Source organism: Grus americana, chromosome 4 (genome assembly GCF_028858705.1).
Source record: "Grus americana isolate bGruAme1 chromosome 4, bGruAme1.mat, whole genome shotgun sequence".
In the NCBI taxonomy this organism is placed as follows: Eukaryota; Metazoa; Chordata; class Aves; order Gruiformes; family Gruidae; genus Grus; species Grus americana.
This window is the reverse complement of record NC_072855.1, coordinates 19,271,703-19,293,126: the sequence shown is the minus strand read 5'-3', so window position 1 is coordinate 19,293,126 and position 21,424 is coordinate 19,271,703. Positions and strand designations below refer to the sequence as shown.

Below are 21,424 nucleotides of genomic sequence, written 5' to 3'. Positions count from 1 at the left end.
AAATTTAAAAGTTAATGTCAAGAGTTAAATAAATAGAGCTAGAATTTGTGCTGCAGTGATAAATGAAGAATGAACAACTACATGTGGCTCACTCCTTTTTGCTTGCAGTTTGTTCTCATTTCAACGGTTATTTTTGTAATTAAAAACAAGTATAGAGCTGCAAGATTAGATTTTTTTCAGAATTTAATGTTTCCGTATGTACTTGGCATGGGCCAGATATGTTGCAGATTCATGAATTTGTCACACTGTCTTATTTAGTCTTTATCTTCACCATAATAGTCTCTGTAATTTTTGAATCTATACAGTTTAAATGCTTTCTTTGTACCGGTAGTTAATCCATGAAGATTAAAAACAGTTGAGAATTTCTTTTCATGAGTAATAATAAATTCTTTTAAATTTAAGAATTTCAGAGAAGATAACTAAAATATGTTTTTGTGAGTTTTGCTTTCTATACTGAGATAATGAATGGATTTTAAATATTTGTAAAAACTTAAATAATCTATTAAATATCTTTAATTGTTAACACAGTAAATAGGTGAGAATTTTATTTTAATCTTTGGATTTCACTGGCTGTTTAGCAATGAAAACTGCAATGTCTTGCTGCCCTTAGTGCTGCAGTGGGACAGATCATATCCATTAATTACTGTTTATGTGCATTACTGTGTTGTGACTCCTCCTTTGGTAATGACACAGGGTGCATCCAGTGGTGCAGTACAGTAGTGTCCTATAGGTCTCCAAGCTACCTTGGAGTGAATGGGTTGCCAGTGCACTGCAGTACAGAGCTGCTCGATCCCAAAGTTGTGTAGTTCCTTTGGTGGTGTGTGTGATCCAAACTAGTCAGCCAGTTTTAGCAGGGCTGCGGAGTTGTCGCTTTTGTAGTAGGAACTTGACCTTTTTGGCAAGGCAGGCCAACTACGAGCTTCTTTGGAGGGGAAAAACCCCAAACAAACCAAACACAATAAATGCAGATTGATTAAAGATGTTTAAGAAATAGGCAGCTTAATTCCACAACTCTGTCTGAACTGGACGGTGTGTTATAGGATTCATCCAGGCAAGTCTCTAGCGTTACAGCTCTAGGTGGCTGTGGGCTGTGCCATCTTCATGTGCTTTGTCTAAGAGTACAATCTGTGTCCTCTGCTAGGTCAGTTCAATCTAGGGGAAAAAAGATGCTTTGAGGTAGAGGGAAGGAGGTTACAGTCTGGATATGGAGTGAAGAAAAGCAGGGAGGTTGGATAAAAGGCAGAGACTAATACTGGGAGTTGGGGAGAAGTTGAGATGGGAGGGAGAGTTTCTTTGAGTAGGTGTGTTGGTTATGGAGGTGGGAAATAAGGAGGACCTCAGAGGGAATGAAGGCAGAGCGGATAAAGTGCTGAAGGGTGAGTATAGTACTGCGTCCAGCTCTGGAGTCCTCAGCACGAGGAAGACATGGACCTGTTGGAGCAGGTCCAGAGGAGGGCCACAAAAATGATGAGAGGGCTGGAGCAACTCTCCTGTGAGGAAAGGCTGAAGAGAGTTGGGGTTGTTCAGCCTGGAGAAGAGAAGGCTCCAGGGAGACCTCATTGTGGCCTTTCAGTACTTAAAGGTGGCTTATAAGAAATATGGGGACAAACTTTTTAGTAGGGCCTATAGCAATAGGACAAGGGGTAATGGTTTTAAATAAAAAGAAGGTAGATTCAGACTAGATATAAGGAAGAAATTTTTTATGATAAGGGTGGTGAAACACTGGAACAGGTTGCCCAGAGAGGTGGTAGATGCCCCATCCCTGCAAACATTCAAGGTCAGGCCGGACGGGGCTCTGAGCAACCCGATCTACTTGAAGATGTGCCTGCTCATTGTAGGAGGGGTTGGACTAGGTGACCTTTAAAGGTCCCTTCCAAACCAGACTTTCTATGATTCTATGAACTGGCTTACCAAGAGATGGGCAAGAATTCTTGGAAATTCAGCAGCTACCCACAAAATCTATAAAGGCAGGATTAGTGACTGGATGCCAGTAGGAGAAGATGGATCATAGAAGGCAATGGTAGTGGTATAACATGGTCTGGGAAAACTCTTCTGGTATCATCCTCATGATGTGCTATTTCCATGTGAGGAGATGAACATAAAGGCTTTTTTTTCTGTCAGGTACAAGAACTCATTATTAGTTAACTGGTGTTACAGAATAGATTTTTACGTTGAAACTTAGTATCAAGCAGAGTTTGCAAGTTATGCTCCGATTTCTAAAAGAATCCTGTAAGACATCCCAAACAACTGATTCTAATACCTCAAACTGTTGTTTTAGGATAACAGCCTCTGGTTTTAACAGGAATTTAAACCAGTTCTCAAAATTGTGTGTTGATGGACTCATTAAAGTTTCTGTGGGTTGCATTGACTTGATCTCACAGCTCTGTGCTGGAGAAGAGCAGTCCCCTTCCACCCTCTCATCCTGCGTCAGACACAGGTATAATCAGGAGCAAGGGCAGGGGAAAGGACATCTCACTCTCCGAGCGCATAAAGTTACATCAGCATCCAGCTGCCTGTAAAACTGTAGCCTGAACTGGAGCTGGCGCATTTGTACCTTCACCTCCCAATCTCTCATTGTGCATGGGGTTTGTTTTTTCTTTTTTTCCCCCCTCCCTTAGCTGTCTGACCCCGTGCCTAATCAGTTGAGGGAGCTAAACTACCTAAAACCTGTTGACTTCTGTAGGACTAGGATATAAATTTTTGTGAAAATGTGTCTTTGTGTGCCAACAGTTGACAGGAAGTGCTTGCTAACAGGTCTAGACAAAGCACTTTCTCGAGAGCGCATATACCTGATAGGAAATGCAAATACATGTGAGACTGGGCGTGACAGCATATGCTGTAATTAATACTACCGTGATATGACACATAGAATGTATTGTCTGTAACAGCTTAAGTTAGAATGGTCTGGCTAGGCATCTGTGTGTGTGTGCAGTATTTGCTGTGAAGTGAGTTACTCTTTTCCATGTATGCATGGAGATCGGAGGGGAAGAGTTAGATTGCACTAAACTGCCAGTCAGGGAGGACCCTAAAAAGTGTACATCTGCTGGATAAGAAGCGGGAAACTCAGGAGGGAGCAGAAAGGAGGGGAGTAAGACAGAAGGGTTACTACAGAAAAAGTCGATGATCATCTCTCAAATGAATCCATATGCTGGAGATAAGAGGGGGGAGAGAACTTGGAGGAAACTTCCCAGAATGTTATGGTCACAAAGGGTAGGTTACAAGTGCTTTTGGTTAGCTTCAGAAACAGCAACTCAGAGTTAGTGTTGGAAGAAATTGGATTATGTTGTGTCCTCTTAATTTTTTTTTTTTAGGAAGGCTTTCCAACGTGCGTAAGTACTATAAAGAGAGGATTGGTTGGTGAGGTTATAATTTCACAAGAATTTCTTTTGATAGTAGTATCATTTTCAGCAACATTGCTACTCATTCTTGCATCTGTTTTGCCCCTCAGTTCTGTCCTTTTTCTAAGATGATTTTTATGTAGTACTTTTACATAGAATATTCACTGAGCTACTCCAGTGATTGGCACTGTATTTGACAAGAAATAAAGAAGTCTGTCCTTGAAGAACGGTTTGTCCTTAAAGAAAAGCAATAAATAAAGCATGTGGCCACAAGAAAAAAGTATTCTGAATAGCAGTGCACACAGTGAGCGTCGTTGCTTGAATGATGCAGGGATTGTATAGAGAAAAAAGTCCCATCATTACATCATGTAAAGTTAACACATTCCCAGGTAAAAATGAAGTGATATAAGTAGACGCAGTCTTAATTCTGTAATTTCATTACTTCTGAGTGTTTTAGTTTACAATCTTAATATTGTTTAACGTGCACGATAATGAAAAAGCACAGGAAATCTTTTATCTGTTGCAGACTTCTATTTTGCAAATGTTTCATTGCTAAGCTTCCTCAATTGTAATGTTTTTGTTAAATTGGAAAATGCTGTCTCCTTTTGTTAGGGGCTTTGGAAAGATTTGTAATTCTTTCTTTGTGTATAGCTTGTGGAATGTTTTCATTTCAGGGTTACTTTTAAGCAAGTACTGTTCATGTTACTTATGTTTCTTTCCCTTTGACACCAGTAACTCACTAGAAGGCAAAATACTAACTGTTGAAAAATACTGGTTTTACATCCTTGTTAAATCACAGCTTCTACAAGGTAAACTTCCAAAAATGTGATTTTTTTTTTTTTTTTTGCATGTTCATGGCTTTCAGCAGAAAGCATTTTTCTTGGTTGTACAGATGGTTATTTTAGTTCAATTTTTGCTGGTGGCCACTTGCCTGGTCCTTAGAGTATACAGTCATCATCATGAAATGATCTGATTTATTTTCTATTTCCTGGCTCTCTATTTGGGTCTCTTAAAATGTGTTCTGGAAGCTACTTCAGCATTCAGCCAAAAGTTATACTATGTCTCAGTCTTCATAGAGGCTTCTTGGAGGCCATTTTGAATATTTTTTCATAGTGTTAATGGACATATGTGTATTTTAATAGTATCCCATGAAAGGAATCATTTGTGAAGTTTGGAGATGCATTCTAAATTCCTGTCTAGTTGACTGCTTAGTGATGGTTGTTTTATACTTCCTAAGCAAAAATTTTTTCAGAGAGCAAAACTTTTTTAGAATAGAATGGTTTGAGTTGGAAGGGACCTTAAAGATCATCTAATTCCAACCCCCCTGCCATGGACAGGGACACCTTCCACTAGACCAGATTGTTCCAAGCGCCATCCAACCTGGCCTTGACCACCACCCTCACAGTGAAGAATTTCTTCCTAATATCTCATGTAAATCTACCCTCCTTCAGCTTAAGGTCATTACCCCCTGTCTTATCACTCCACGCCCTTGTAAGCAGTCCCTCTCCAGCTTTCTTGTAGGCCCTCTTTAGGTACTGGAAGGCTGCTATAAGGTCTTCCTGGAGCCTTCTCTTCAGGCTGAACAATCCCAACCCTCTCAGCCTGTCTTCACAGGAGAGGTGCTCCAGCCCTCTGATCATCTTTGAGGCCCTCCTCTGGACTTGCTCAGCAGGTGTATGTCCTTCTTATGTTGGGGACCCCAGAGCTGAACGCAGTACTCCAGGTGGAGTCTCGTGAGAGCGGAATACAGGGGGAGAATCACCTCCTTCAACCTGCGGGTCATGCTCCTTTTGATGCAGTCCAGGACACAGTTGGCTTTCTGGGCTGGAAGTGCACATTGTCAGGTCATGTTGAGCTTGTTGTCCACCAACACCCCCAAGTCCTTCTCCACAGGGCTGCTCTCAATCCATTCTCTGCTCAGCCTGTCATGCTTGGGATTGCCCTGACCCATGTGCAGGACCTTGACCTTGCACTTGGCCTTATTGATCGTGATGCAGTTTGCACAGACCCACCTCTTGCTCTTCACTCAGTGCTTATCACCTTTTTCTAATGTTAAAAACAAATCAAGCCGTGATATTTTTTTCTTTTCCTGCTGTATCAAGAGGAAAAGGATGATAGCATCACCTTTAGTACCTGTTGCTAAAACTCTTTGAGGTACAAAAGACAGACTTTGGGTTTGACTGCATAGTATGTTTTGCATGATAGCAACTGGGCATCTATTGCTAAAGGTCTTGCCAATAAGTCAGAGCCAGTGTTTAGTTTCTTTGCAGAGTTTTGCCAAATTCTTCTGCCACTTTGTGAAGCAAAATGGAAACAGGGCTTTCAGATCCAAGCTATATTCAACAAAGAAACATTTCAGCAATGTTCTTGGAATGGGTGAAAAGCTGGGGTGGTTAGGGTTTTTTTAGGGGGGCGGGATTTTTTTTTTCTTGAAGTGCGTTGTTGCAGATCACCCCTTCTTCTCTACAACCGTTTTGCTCAGTCAAAGGAGAAGGAAATGTGTTGCTTTAAGGTGACTGTAGACGTCTGTAACGCTTTCTAGAACCTAGTTTGCTGCTGCTTTTTCTTGCAAGTTTTTTTTGTGTTAATTCTTTTGGCTGTGAGTGTGTGTGCAGTAGTTCCACATTTTATTTTCAGTTATGTAAGAGTTGGACAAACAAAATGCATTTGTTTTGATCATTTACAAAAAAAATGAATAAAATCTGATCTGGAGCTTATAAGACATACGGAGCAACGGTGACATTGGGCTATGGAAGGCCCTTCATGAAATCTCCAGGTACATCCTTATGTCGCAGAGTCACTTGTTAAATGGGAGTTGAACAAGGTGGGGATGAGTGGAGATCTGTAGCTCCCTACCATTTTCCTTTTAAACTTCTTAATGATGGAAAAGTTCATGTATTTTCAGAATTACTTGCCTCTTAGGAAAAAATATGGTGTTAAACTAGTAACTTAGACACAGAAAATTATTTGTCATCAATTCTAAGTGGTACATAATCCATCATTTCACTGTACATTAATGCACAGAAATTGTGAAAATGACTATAAAATGTATACTTTGAGGTGAATGCTTTATTGCGTTTTGTCTTCTTATGCCCTGTCCCTTAACACTTCAGATAATGTATAGACTAAATATATTAATAGCAAGTTTTAAACTGCATTTTTTTAAAGATTACACTTACAACATTTTTGAGTGTGATGAAATGTCTTAGGTTATATGGAGTGTTGTAAAATCTATCATTTATTGTACTGAACCTTTATGGTTGAGCAACTAACAGCCTCTGCAGAGAAAATACTAAATCAGACTGACTGTAATTTGTATATCACACTCCAGAGAGAAATTTACCTAGTGCACAGATATTCAAAGGTTTCTACTTTAGGCCTATTATTTTATAGGCAATGTCAGAAAACAAATTTTTTTTTCTTTTTTTTTTCTTTTTTTTCTTTTTTTTTTTTTTTACAGAACTGTAATTTTTATTTAGTTTAAATTTAGTTTGGTCAGTTATAGCCACTTTTGAAGTGGTTTCTGCTCCGTTTTTGAATAGCTCCTTTTTCTGGAAGAAGTACAGGTAAAATCAATAAATCTTAAGATGAAGTCAATTATAACTAAAATACAAATTATTTCTGTGCTACCAAGGATTGTAGTTTGCCTGCTTGCTTGTGTTGACTCGGATGTTTTCTGAACCTCATGTTTTTTCTTCTTATTTTATCCATAAGTCTGAAATTGGTCTGTGTTTTTTCTTACTGCTGCTGTTATGCCTTGTGTTCAGTTTGCATTAACTATTAATGAGTTTTTTTATAAGCTCCTTCTATTATTATTTTTCTTCCTGCATATGTTTCTGAAACCAGGAAGGATATTGAAATAAGTGTACTTTGAATAGATTTGGTTTGCAGAATGAATCCTGTACCTACCATTTCTACAAATAGTACTTACTATTTAGGTTGAAACCTTTTTCTCTTTGAGAAGAAGTGAAAGTAGTTTCAGAGACTTTGGGATGGGTGATCTTAATGCTTCAGTTAAATTTTACTAGTTTTGTCAGTATTCCAAGTTGTTTGCTTAATAGTAATAATATACTATTTACCAAACTTGCAGTCTTGCAAATGTGTATGTGGTTTTCTGTTACATGTTGTGTGTTCCTTGATGCAAGGATTCCTTGAAACACCTGTAAATTTCTGAAGAGTACCTGGGCTTCCTTGATTTGTACATCTGTTTTTAGAAGATGCTCTCTGTGTTTCATGTGTCCTGTCATCTAGGTTATCACAGCTGCAGCCAAGGGACAATTTTCCTTCTTTTCTTCCTGTAAGACAGCTTAATGTATTTGACTCTAGAACTGTATTTTCACAAGAGCAAATTTTCTTCTTAGCTGAAACTCTAGTGGATGTTACAGGCGTCATAGACACATACAGCAGCAAATTCTCAGTATACTTTTAAATATTTTTTTCTCATCCTTTCCACTGTCTTCACCCAGGATTATCTGACTGTTTTTATGTTGATCATGCTTTTGTGGTTGGCATATCAGTTAATCTCTTGGGTAAATGTAGTTTAATGTTTGTTGCTCATGGAGCAGTGGGCACCAGGGATAACTTGAGCTGCAGAAATACATGGTTTGACTGTAAGGGGAGAAGAAGGAATGGGATCTGCTCCTCTTAGCATCAGAACTGTTACCTTGGTTGAGTGATTTAATCTTAACTTCAAGAATTTTCAAATCTTCTGTCTGTCAGACTGGAAATGGAAAGATTTTCAAATAATTTGTTCAGCTGTCTTGGTTCTCTGTGTGTGAGGAAAAAAAAAAAGCCTTCCCTGCATTTGTGTGAACCACAGAGGCTTGGGGCAATCATTGAGAAACCTGGAGAAGAAAGCTACTTAGTGTAATATATGTTTGTGTCAAAATGATGCTGTTTTCATAGATCGGTATTTTTGTATTTTAGCTTTATCTTATTCATGATGTGTTTTGAAGTACTAATCCTTGTCAATAGATAATAAAACTTATGCATTGGAGGAAAGAGGGTTTTGTGTATGTGTGTTTGGTTTATGGCTATTGTGAAGGATATCTGAAAGATGTAGGAGACTGGGAAGAAACCTCCTAGAGGCAGTTGTTAAATGTAGAAGTAGTTATCCAGCCTGAAGTTGTAATTGGTGTAAATGAAGAAGTGCATGGGCATGTTGGATCTGCAGGATGCATTTGATAGAGGACCGGTCTGAAATTGAAGTGACTGTAGCAGAAGTTATGGAACAAACTAACAGAGTAAATAAATTTCCAGGACAAGATGGTGTGCTCTGGAGAGTTTTAAGAAGAACTCAGGGATGAAAAAGTCAAATGATGAATGTCTGAAGTCATGCTGGAGAATGAACTTGATTTTTGAGGACTGGAGTGGTGGCAAATGCTGATTTTTTTTTTTTATTACTATTATCCTTTTTTTTTTTTTTTGTAAGTGCATCAGGAGTTCAGGGGAACTACATAGTTCCAAGTCTGTTGTTTGTGTTGATCAAATCAGTAGAATTTATGATAGATATTTTGTACACCTGGATAAAGAGAAAGAGATGTACTCTGGAAAATTTACATCTCCTGTAATGGGATGGTCTTCCCCACAAACATTTGGCATTCTTCAGAATCAGCAAAATATTTACAAGGATGATCCAGTTGATACAATGCCTTTTCCAAAAGGCATCTCTCAATCCCTCGCCAAAGGCATTTGATGAAAATACCATGTCAGCCTAAAATGCAAAATCATTGTATGAACTGCTAACTTGCTGAAGGATAAGAAGTGGATGTGGAAGTAAATGGTTAGCCTTCTCAGTGGAGTGGAGTCTTAGACACCTATAATGCACAACATATTTCTTTATGACCTGTAAAAAACTGTGAGTAGGGGGTTGTCAGAGTTTGGTGAGTTGCTTGATGTAATAAGGATGAGGGTAAAGTGAAGAATTTTGGAAGAAGTTTATGAAACTAATAATTGGGCAATGAAATAGCAGAAGCAGCAAATTGTAGAAAAATGAAAATTGTACTGGTGACAATGACAATTCTATCTTCATATATAAGATGATGGGCACTGTTTTCAATTCTTAGTACAAGTGGTAAAGGCAGATCATATGTTAGGAATTATTAGGAAAACAGTAGGAAGCAAAACAGAACATCATTATCCTATTATGTAATTTGTGACTTGTCTATATTGAATACTATTTCAGTTCTGGTGGTCTTGGAATTTTTTTTGAGTTTAGTAAAACTGGAAAGAGCTCAGAAATTATTAAGGTGGCACAAAATGACTTTAATGTGAAGAGTAAGTAAAATACGAATCTTCCCTCTGGCAGGAGACCATCTAGGTTTCTACATAATTATCCATGGTAAAGAGATGGTAGGGAGGGATTGATTACTGCTTGTTTCGGTATAAGAAGTAGGGAGCATCAAATGAAGCTAGCTGGAGCTGCGTTCAAAAAGAATGAGATGAGGCATTCTTTATGGAATGAAGCTTTGTACTGTGAAACCTTTTGTGAGAAGCATTGTGGATGCCAAAGTTTTATGTGGTTCAAAAGGAAAATAGGGTTTTTTGTGACAGAGAAATATCTAGCTGTATAGAAAGCAGGTCCTCCTAAGTAAGGAAGCATACAGCTGTACAAGGGGTTTCATAACTTGAGGATAACTTGCATCTGCAGATGGCTGTGATTGGAGAATAGGCTACTTGGCTAGATGGGCCTGATCCAGGTATTCATGTGGAAGAGGGAATTTGCTGTTGCGTGTTCCTTTTAATGTCCTTTAAGAGAAGAAAGGAGAGATAGAAATAAAGGAGTGCTTGCTGAGCTTATTTGCAGATGTATTAAAAAGATTGCATTGAGGAGGATGTATGTGTGAAGGATAGCTGGGAAGTGTGGTACAACACAGGAGGGTGGCAGCGGAAGAAATGGGTAACAGGTGATGTGCTGTGTGGTTTTGAAAACCAAAATGGATATGGAAAAATAGAATGTTGAATAATACTTTATTTTCTATTACGCCAATACGATATTCGTATATGGGTGTACTTTCTTTCATAGGTTAATTATGTAAGCTTGCATGATACTTAGGCAACATAACACAGAAAATCCTCTTTTTCTCCTTCATAATATTTAAGCAGTGCTGTTATACACCTTGGAGAATGAGCTAGGCATTGTAGTTTGTTATAAAGGCAGTTAAACAAAAAGATTTACACTAGAAGTGTAAGCTGCAGCAAATAATTTTGTTAGCAAACTTATAATATATTGTTCTTGTCTGTTTTTGTTTACAGGATTCTGAGTAACAATAAAATAACAGAGTTGAAGAATGGTTCCTTCTCTGGATTACACCTTCTTGAAAGATTGTAAGAACTTCTTAAAAAGCTATTTTCACTTTAAAAAATAAGTGATATACTGTTTATGTTTCATTAATAATTCTGAGAACGAAATGTCTTAAGAGCTGTGTTCTTACTTTATTTTGGGGTTTTTTTGTGATTGACCAATTAATGTAGTTAAGCGTTCTCTCTATGAATATGAATGTCTTGTAACAGCATAAAGGGATAATCTCACCTGCGGGTGAGATTAGGGCAGTTTCAGTGGGAAGTTCACTGGAATGCTATGACAACTAGATTTGCTTTGTTCTTCTTGGTCTCATAATATGAAAACTTAACGCTGTAAAGAAAATGATTTCTTTTCTTACAAAGTGTCAAACCCTTTATCAAACAGTTGTAAAGTATATTGGTAGGGGAAGCGGATCTATTAGACCCTCTGAAAGAGGCTAGATTCATTCTAAGTTTGTTGTTGACATTTATTTTAACAGTTTTGTTGCTTACTTTACAACTTTGGTATATACTGGGGGGGGGAAATGGGAGTGAGTCTGATGGGAGTAACTTCTTGGACACCTTTTTGCTTCTTGTTTTCACTTTCCCTTTCAGACGATATATCACCTATGGGATAAGAAGCGGCATTGTATCTTCTGTTACAGTCAGCTTTTTTCCAGCTGGTAGAAGGTCAGGATTGGCAGGTTGATCTACCTGGGAGCAAGCAGAAACTTTAGAGATAAGGATTTTTCTAGGCCATTTGACTGGGAAAGCAGCCAGTTTCATAATCATCTTGCAACATCTAGGAAGAGTTCCAAATGACTTTTGGCTTCAGGGGATTAAAAGTATTTTATTCTTCCTCTAAAACTTGAAGGCTGCAGTCCTGATCACCTGGCCTAAATACATTCAAACATTACCACTGTTCTATCTCCCACATGCCAGAAGAAAGATTTGTCTTCTGCACTGGTAGATGAGTTTTATTGTAGAAATAAGCCATTGTGCCAAAGAAACAAGGTTATCAGCAGTGATGGCATTCTAGATCTTTACACATTTTGGCATTCTTGCTTAGGTAATAAAGGCATCTGCTGACAGTTGTTATTTGTTGTAACTCATTACAATTTTCAGACAGGAAATACTTGAAACTCTAATTAGTTTGAGATGATGATTTACATTTGCTCTATGAATCCAAATCTTAATTTTCTTTAAAATCTTAAGAACCCAGCTTTCTTCCATTTAACTCCTGTCATTTGTATGGATTTTTTTTCGGTTATTTTAATATCTTCTTTCATGAAAAGGAAAAGAAAGCAGTACGTAAGGTATCATGCTTTGAGCATTTTAAGTGATCTGGGATAGTAATATTTTAGATGGTATGGCAGACTCATCTGAATGAAATAACCCAATTTATGTGCAGTGGTGTAGGAGTTAATACATTAACAAATTATTATTAATTGCTAAGTGTCGTCATCATAAAGGAAGGGATAGCTAGTATGATACACTAGTCATTAATGACCATCTCTTTTTTTGTGTGTAAGACATTTTAAAAAAAAATCTATTTAACAACAGTAAAAATAAACTTTTCTGCTTTAAATGTTGTTGTGACCTTGGACAGAAGCTACTCTTGTAATTAAAATAAATTTACAAACTTAAATGAATAGTCAACAGTAAAAGGAAAAAAAATTGAAAGCCACAGTAACAATTTTAACCATTAACATTATGTTCAGCAGTTCCAAATCATATGCCTTAATATTCACTCTGATAACTTCCATTCCTTTGAAATTGCACTTTTTTAACAGTTTCTTGCTTATTTTTATTTTTTCTTACTACTCATACTCACCCTTGTTTCCTTATGAGTGTTTTCTTTCTTTGTAGATACACTCTTTTCCCCACTTCTAATTTAAGAGATGAAATGGAGATAAAGAAATAAATTCAGTCAGCATTTAAATAGTTAATTCGGACAGTAGTATTGTCACTTAACACTACTGCTTACCAGGGGAGAGATTCTGCATGTGTTTAATGCTCGTTTATTCATTTCTTGTGTTGTTATGCTTCATAGCAAACATTTTTGCCATTTCTGCTTAATGGTTTTTGGATAGAGTTTAGATGTATAGATATATTTAACCAAAGCCTTAAAATAAATAAAAAAATCAAACTAATATGTCAGGAATATGTACCTGCATAATAATTGCTTTTAATTGAATTTTAATCAATATTTTGAATCCTGAAATAGATTCACAACTTCATAATTCATCTGTTAACACACTAAACTTGTTTTCTCCTGTTTAGTTCTTGGACATCTTGATGAAATTTTACATATTTTTAAATGGTTTTTTTTTTTTTTTAATTTCTTCAGATAAACTTGGACATATAGTATCTGGAACTGGCAAATTATTGTCCTTTAGGTTATCCTTTCGCTCAAACACGTTATCTTTTGACCTCTTTTCTGTCGGACAATTCTTCACTGTTACTATTGAAAGGGAGAGATTGTTTTATTCATTGCTTGTATGCCCCAAAACTGTTGGGAAATACATTAAAAATACTGGCCCCAAGTAGGAATTTCAAATCTGTTTGTTAATAATTTTGTGCATGTATGTTAATTTATGAAAATATCAAACTTAGTATTGCATTATTTTGTAAACAGGGTGATAAGGGTACCAAAATAAGAGTTTTATTTTACTGGAGGGTGTGTTAATTATAGTATAAAATGACTACGCTATGTCTAGATCTACTTTTGTAGGAAAAGATTCATGCAAATAATAGCTGAATAACAGTAAGCAGGTCAAAGATTTTTACTGCCATAAGTGGTAATTAATTAAAGTATCTGTACAAAAAGATGATAAATATTTTAATCTCTACTTACTTTGTTAATGCTATGTTTTGCTATGAATTTCCTGCAGTTTAAATATCGAAATAACTTCTTGCACAACTAATTTGTGACAGATAATTTTTCACCTAGTAGATACTTGATTTTATACAGGATTATTCAAAGTCCAGCAACTTTGAAGCAAACTGGTGTCTTCCATCTGGAAGCTAGCTAATGCTCTCTGTTGATTTTTGTGAGGATAAGGAAGATTATTTTATATATTTATAAAGTACTGTTTTTCATTGTACATGAGGGAGAGAGGAGGAAGACAGGCATGGAATTCAGTAAGATATTTAGATAGCAAAAGAAGGGTTTGACAGTTATTGAACTGTAAATAATGATAAGGGTTTACCAATGTTGTCTTAGGATACACTAATATACCTTTGAAAAGGGAAAATATGCAATGTGTAGGGAGTGTTATTTGTAGACAGTCTCATTTTTTTCTCCTGTTTTTACAGCACCAGTCTACAGATATATGGATACCTTAAATAAAAATAGGAGTGTGTAATACTTTTTAAGGCAGTAACAATTTCTGATTTTAATTCTTCTTGTGATAGTGCAGCAGCGTATGTGAAAAGATGGACCTGAGTACTAGTAGTGGACCAGAACTTTTTTTGTTAAAATCTTTAGAAGTGATTGGAAAGTGTCAGCATTTCTTGTCTGTATATTACTGAGCAGAGGAATGGTTTTATGAATATTCAGGAACTTGTTTTCTGCTCTAACTGTAGTTCTGGTTTTGGTTCTAGAAGCTCCATCTCTTAGTTAGCTGTGGCTCTTTCAGGAGAAGACTGAGTGTCAGGCTAAGAAAATATTTATTTTGCTCATGCTCACCTGCTTCTCTAGTAATTTCTGAAAGATTGGTGGGAGGAAAGGGGGAGAAAAGTGCTTCTAGCCTCTGCTGAAAAATGTGTGCTGTGAAAGTGAATGCTTAGGAGTATTCTGAACTGTTGGAAATACAGAAATTATTTGAAGGAAGCAAAAAGTTTTTCTGGTCTAGGTTCTAGCTTTTGTTTAGTTTGCAGAAATGTAGTAGTCTCAAGCGTGTTTTTTTTTAACTTTTTTGCATTACATTTTCAAGAAATTTTTACTACTGTAGTTCAATGTAGTGATGTGATGGAGTAAGCAAAACAACAAAACAAAGTGATCGAAGTTGCTGTTGATTTCTTTAGATGCAAGGGGATGTCAAAAGCATATGTAAGAACTTTTCAAAAAGCTAAGAGATGATTTTTAGTAACAACTTTTTAATTTCCATTTGGAAAATGTCCAAGTTTCAGAACTGTCAATTGTCTCCTCTTTTGTGGTTCCTTACAAATCTGGACTCTCCAGTTGCTTTTTATTCTTGTATTACTCTAATATCGTCAGAATCACTGATAGATTTGAGCCAGTTTTCCTTTCCTAGAGAGAGTTACTTGAATCTGGTGAAACAGCTCTAACAGCACTTGATCATACATACATACAGTTTGAATACGTTGCCCTGAAAGCAGAATACTACATCTGAGACCCACAGGCAATAAAGTCTTGGGCTTTTAGTTATCAACAGTTTGGTGGTACCCTAAATATTTGGTACACTGATGGTGAGAACTCAAAATAAATACAGCCTGCTATATTTTAGGGAGAAAACCTACGTGTATATATAGGGTAGAATTTACATCATACTCATTGAATGATGAGGAAACATAAAAATTGTTTAATCAGTCATAAGCATTTATTGGATCTGCCTGCCTAAAATCTACACCCCATAGAGCTGTGGGAGGGATAGACTGACTTGATGTAATGTTTAACCTGTTTCTGTAATTTCTTTGTCGTCTTCCCCTATTTCCTTTTTGAAAAGGCATTTCATATAATAAGAGTCAATAGTAACTAATGTGTTTCTTGTCCAATGCTTATTTTCAAGTTCTGTTCGGGAAGAAAAGATATTTTATCCAACGGTAGTTGAGAGCGCTAAAGAATGTATACTTGTCAGTATGCACAGATTTGCATCTTTTGTTTGTGCCTGCAGGATGCTCTAGTAGTAATTAAGACAATCTTCATTGTGCTAAGACAGAAAACAGTAAATTCTAAGTAATATGTTTTCATTAGTAAGTAATTATTAAGTATGTATACGTGCACTTTTAAGTCATAGACAACTGGCCACTGAAGCATTTCATTATAAATTCTAATGAAATGAAAGGATTTTGCTTTTTATATAGCAAACCATAGTTACATTTAAGTATTTTTTCATTAAGATATTTTTCTTATCTTAACAATATAGTATTAGGTGCAGTTGTCAGGCTCTTAAAAGTATTTTTGCTTGCTGGTAGATTGCTAGTTGCCCACTTAATCACAGATTTGAAAAAGGGGTGTTCCAATTGGACATGAGAAAATTCTTCATAATGAGAATGGTTAAACACTTAGAGAGTTGGATGATGAGATAGTGAAATCTGCGTTCTTTGAGGTTTTCATTACTTCACTGGACATAACAGCGGAACAGTTGATCTTATTTAGTTGTGCTTTGAGCCAGAAGTTGGACTACATGACCTCAAGACATCCCTTAAAACCTGATTTTTTTTTCTACGATCTTAGTCTCCATTAGTCACCTTCCCTGATAAATATAGGGGCATCCTCATCTGCAGTAATATTTAGATTTAAGAGAAAATTAATTTTTTTAATAGGTTCTCAGTGTAAGATTACTGCCTGGCTTGTGGACTTTTTTGTAGCAGTATTTTTAATTGTTAGATGAAAGATGTAGTTACTGTAAGATAAAAGGTGTACTGATAAGCTAGAGCTTGGGGAAGTTGTAATATTACCCTAATTGAAACCCTCTTCTAATGGATTTATTTTGGACAGATTTTCTTTTATTTGGACAAAAAAAAGTCTATAACTATATCCTGTTGGTCGAGCTTTGTCAAAGAAAAATCATTAAAATCAGCAGGTGAGATGAGTAAATTCCTGTTGCTAAAAATCAGTAGTTTGTATCAATGTATTTGTAAGTGTTAAAAACAACAAAAATTTTAAAGCCAAACACAACTTTCTAATGAGATTGTCTTCCCCAGCTCCCTTTCATGTGAGAATCCTATCAATCTATCTATTGGTTTAACCACAACTATAATTTCATTTAGAAACTCCCATATCCTGGAGTCTGGCAGTTGCACCAGCCTGTGTATCAACATCTTTTACTGTCTCTTAAGAGCCACCAGACATGTCAGCACTGTGTTAATTTTGAGATCTTTAAATATCTCTTATATTTCACAGTTTTCATCTGCTAATACTTTTTGATAGGTGAATACATAGCTAGTGCTTACTAACGACTGCCACTGGGAGGGAGGAAAAAAACTGCAAACAGACTCCCCAACTGTTGAGAAAATGCTAACACTTTAGGCATTCAGGGTGTTTGGTTTTTTTAAAAATTACATTAGTATGCTGGTTCATTAATGCTTTGCCCACAGAGGTTGTGGATGCCCCCTCCCTGTGGAAGTGTTCAAGGCCAGGTTGGATGGGGCTTTGGGCAACCTGGTCTAGTGGAGGGTGTCCCTGCCCATGGCAGGGGGGTTGGAACTAAATGATCTTTGAGGTCCCTTCCAACCCAGACCATTCTGTGATTCTATCTTATTTACAAAGTACAGAATATACACTGAATGAGTTTTATTAAAACATGAAAATTGTTGGCATTTCTTTTTAATAAGAATTTATTATTTCTAGTGTAATTATCCTTCTGGCACTGGTATTAAGGGGAGGGGAAAAAAGCCAAAAATTACATAAAGAATAGACTAGTGAGTTTTATTAACTAATCTGACAAAATGTATAAACATATTGTGGAAGTAGTAAACGTATTGTGGAAGTAGTAAAACCCTTGCTTTTAATGTTAAAACTATGTTGTTTCTTTCCACTGAAGCAATGGGTTTAAGAAGGAGGTGTATTGAGGAATGTGCTTTGAATTTATGTAATGAAATTAAAGATCAGTGATAATCTAGATTAGCGGATTTCCAAGGGATGTTGTCAAGATTTTTCTCCCTGAGTGCTTTCCACAGTGAGATTTTAAGTTTGAGTGGGAGTTACATGATTTTAAACTGAAATTTAAAGTATAAACAGTAAGTACAAATTTTCTTCCCCATCCTAAAGACTGATGGTAAATAAGTGATGATTAGCATTTAGTATTCTCAGATTTGTCATGGTCTTGGTACTGGGTTTATAAGCCTGCTGAAAGAGCCTTAAAAACATTACGGTTCTTCAGGCTCCTGATACTGTTTTAGAAGTAGTTGGCTGTCCCTGCCACCATACAGGGCAAGAAAAGAAAGTTAAGAGAAGCATGTATGTGTTGTAGTTTTATTGAACATTAATTTACTGTACTGCAAGGTAAATTTAAAATATTTAAAGTATTTCAAGTATTTAAAATGTTTATTAGGTATGACATTGAAGTGTGATCCAGTGCCATGACACTGTGTTGCACCATGATTTGTTAATCTGGCTGCAGGAAATGCTATTGTGAAATCTTGGGATGAATTATATTTTCACTCATGCATATCTGTGTGATGGTAGATGTAATCCTCTTGTACTGTTCTCTTTTGGGCAGAATTATTAATGTTGTAGTAGATTTAGGAGATTTTTTTTCTACTCTTGCTTACTAAAACTTTGCTCTTAATTGAAATTACTAATTTTCTTTTCAAATGCAGAACGTTCACATATTACCATGGAATGAGAAATTGTCCTTGTCGCAATAAGTGCCTGCAAAGTTTCAGACAATAGTATAGTAAAAATCATGAATGAATAAGGAGATAGAAGTAATCTTGGCATTCATGCAGTGATAAAGTTTGTTCAAAACTGTAGATGCTGGCAGACACTTTCTGTGACCTTTCAAATTAAACTGTATCTGCGAAATATCTTGAGTTAGGAGTTAAAACTCCTATATCATTTGTACAGTTAATGACATAGTTACTTTACATTTCTCCTTATAATCTCCTATTTTGGAAACTTCAGATTGAAAAATCTACGCTGTGAGGTTGCTTTTTTACCAGCTTTATTTGGGATTGTCAGCCAGGGCTTTGCTTTTGTGGCAGTAACGGTGGAAACTTTCAATGTTGTGTCTTTGGTGTATTTTTAGTACCTTGTTTTGCTTTTTTTGGTAGATGTTGGTCACTACTAAAGTATTTAAAATTGGGTAGGCTGGAGAAGACAACACTGCTGAACAGTATTGTACTGTGTAATGATCAAATGTTACACCCTGAGCAGCTGTAATCTGTTCTGACACTGTGGCGAAGTTATCTTTGACCCTATACCCTTTCATGTGATAGGAACTGATAGAATATTTAACAGAATACACATGCTGCTTATATTCTTCTTTCTAGTTAAAATACAAATTTTCAAATTTTGAAAGATACTATGTTAGAGACAGTAGAAATGTGTTGTATGTGGGTTTTGGGCAGTTCTCAAACAAGTTGAGACAAGTTGAGTGTATCTTCATGCATGTTTATCTATTTTAAAGGGTAGCTTGTGATAAATGTAATGTCTTCATTTTTCTCCACAGGGACCTTAAGAACAACCTTATTAGTACTATAGATCCAGGAGCTTTTCTGGGGCTTTCATCTCTGAAAAGACTGTAAGTGGTATTTCTAGCTAGTCAGTTTAAACAAAACAAACAAAAAACCCCTGAGAGTAGAGTAAGTCTTTAAGTTCTGGAAATTTAGACAGCAAAGCTATTACATATTAAAAGTTGAATATGTATATCTTGTCTAAATTTATACACACACATATGTATGTATAAAACAAAGTCTGCTTTCAGTCTTATGACTGAAGGACATCCACTGCTTGTGGCTTGGCAGTCTCACTTGTTCTTACTGACAGTCTCTTGTATTATTCTTCCCTTTTAGTATTTCGGTGACTTGAAACACCACTGGGTGAACATTCAAGTCTTACTTTGTTAAATGTTAAACTCCTTGTGATTCCTCCCCCACCCCCCAAAGGTCATAGTGAAACACAGAGTCCCTTGCTATTAATACTGCACTGAAGTTACATCGCTGTTAATGCTGCTTTATTGAAGGTTGTGCCAACATTCCCGTTAACACATATTTCGGGGATTTATACCTTGGCTGTAAAAATTCTGTCCCAGATGAAACTTGGAAAAAAAAAAAAAAAGACCTTAGCATGATGGCCTATTTTTTTCTTTCTTTTTTCCATTTTCTTTTTTTAAAACACTGTTCAGATTTTCAGAATATCTGGGACAGCTTTTAAGTCTTTGATTTCACTGCCTGTCCCCCCGCCTTTAGTTGACATACAGCTTTCCTTAAATTTTTGTAGCATATATGATTATTTGTCACTGATCAGATGATCTGGCTCACTTAAAAAGAAGTTTTGTTTGTAATTTCACTTTTGAAAACATTAAAAATAAAGCTGAAGGACTGATTTTGGACCATTACTACTTATGAGATTAATTTTTATTCCTTTAAGAATTTTTGGCAATTCAATTTAAGACCTACATTGGAAAATATGTAGTATTTAATATTTGCATAAGTATAAATATAGAAGTGGTCCTATTTATATACAATAAATGCACTGGTATAGGTTTCTCTCGCATGTCAAAAAATTAAGTGATGTAGAGCATGTGACGAATATATTGTACAAGTATGAAAATTTACTTTGTAGCAATGTAATCCATACCTGTTCTAAAAGGATTCTTACTGGTAAGGCGAGGCTCATTTAACTGCACATGGGCAAACCATTATTACTTTAGAAATGGAATAAGGACTCCTATGTACATGTGTATACCCCCATATAGCAGTACCTTTTGAGTTTTGCTGAAAGAGACTAAATGTATATATGGTGCAATCTGTTACTCATGAGTTTAAGTTGAAATACTTCTGTTTGCAGACTGTATGTCATTTGGAAATAAACCAGTTTATTCTGATTTTTGCTTTTTCCTATCTACAGAGACTTAACTAATAACAGAATAGGCTGCCTGAATGCAGATGTATTTAGAGGACTTGTAAATCTTATTAGATTGTAAGTATAATTTTGTTGTGTATAATTTCACTTTGTAAGGTTTAGTCTTATGTAAGTTAACGTTCTTTCAGTGGGAGTAGTTTAAGTGTGAGCTTGAAAGACATGCAGTGTGGCTGTGATTGTGGTTTGTTACTCAGTAGCAAGCTTAAAAAAGGCAAAGCTTTTTTGACAGGGGCAACCAAAAGCATGTACTCATTGATCTGTCTGCTTTGCAACCATTTTACAGTTTCTTAGAATGTACAGCAGGGTGTGGGGGGAGAGTAGCAGACTACAAAATACTGTCCCTAGAAATACATTTCAGGGTTACAGAATTTTTTTAATATCCGTGCCTTCTACCACGGCATCAGTATGGTTCTGTCTTGCTGACTTTCTTCCATGTTTTGTAGTTCTTCATTTACTTTAAGAAAATAACATGCAAGATTATGGAAAGTTTCTTTGCCCTGGTTGGTAGCTTCTTATGCAGTACTTTCACTGATATAAAGTTGGATGTATAATGTTTTTGAAAAATATTTTGCTAGATCAAACATGCTTCTCATAGCATGTTAATAGCAACACATCAGTTAATGAAGTTAATTTTAAACTTCTTGAAATGTACGCTCAACATGTGCTAGTTGTTTCTTTAAATAAAGTATTTGCTTTCAGTCTTTGTTCCCAGTCTTAAAATTCTTCAGCTACGAAAGAAGTATTGGGGAACAGTTTATTTTGGGATTTTTGCTAAGCTATCAGACCTGATTATTATTCTTACAGTCTTCTGAACTGCAACAGAGTGTCATAGTAGTATCCTGTAGGTTTTAAAATAATGTTATCTGGAAGAGGGATTCTTTTATTTCAAATGTCAGTTGCTTGCGCATGAGTTCAAATCATGATACTTTCATTTCTTAGGAATCTTTCTGGAAATCTATTTTCTACACTTACACCGGGAACTTTTGATCATCTTGGTTCACTAAAGTCCTTGTAAGTACTTATTATATCT

General features: G+C 36.1%; 1 protein-coding gene across 3 annotated transcripts in view; it reads left to right on the top strand.

Annotated features, from left to right (window-relative positions):
- ADGRA3 (adhesion G protein-coupled receptor A3) overlaps positions 1–21,424 on the top strand; it is a 61,634-nt gene that overhangs the window by 7,489 nt on the left and 32,721 nt on the right. For all 3 annotated transcript variants that reach the window (XM_054824464.1, XM_054824463.1, XM_054824462.1), the window contains exons 2-5: positions 10,593–10,664; positions 18,980–19,051; positions 20,380–20,451; positions 21,334–21,405. In XM_054824464.1, the coding sequence (XP_054680439.1) occupies positions 10,593–10,664; positions 18,980–19,051; positions 20,380–20,451; positions 21,334–21,405 (288 nt within the window). The remainder of the gene's footprint in view (positions 1–10,592; positions 10,665–18,979; positions 19,052–20,379; positions 20,452–21,333; positions 21,406–21,424) is intronic.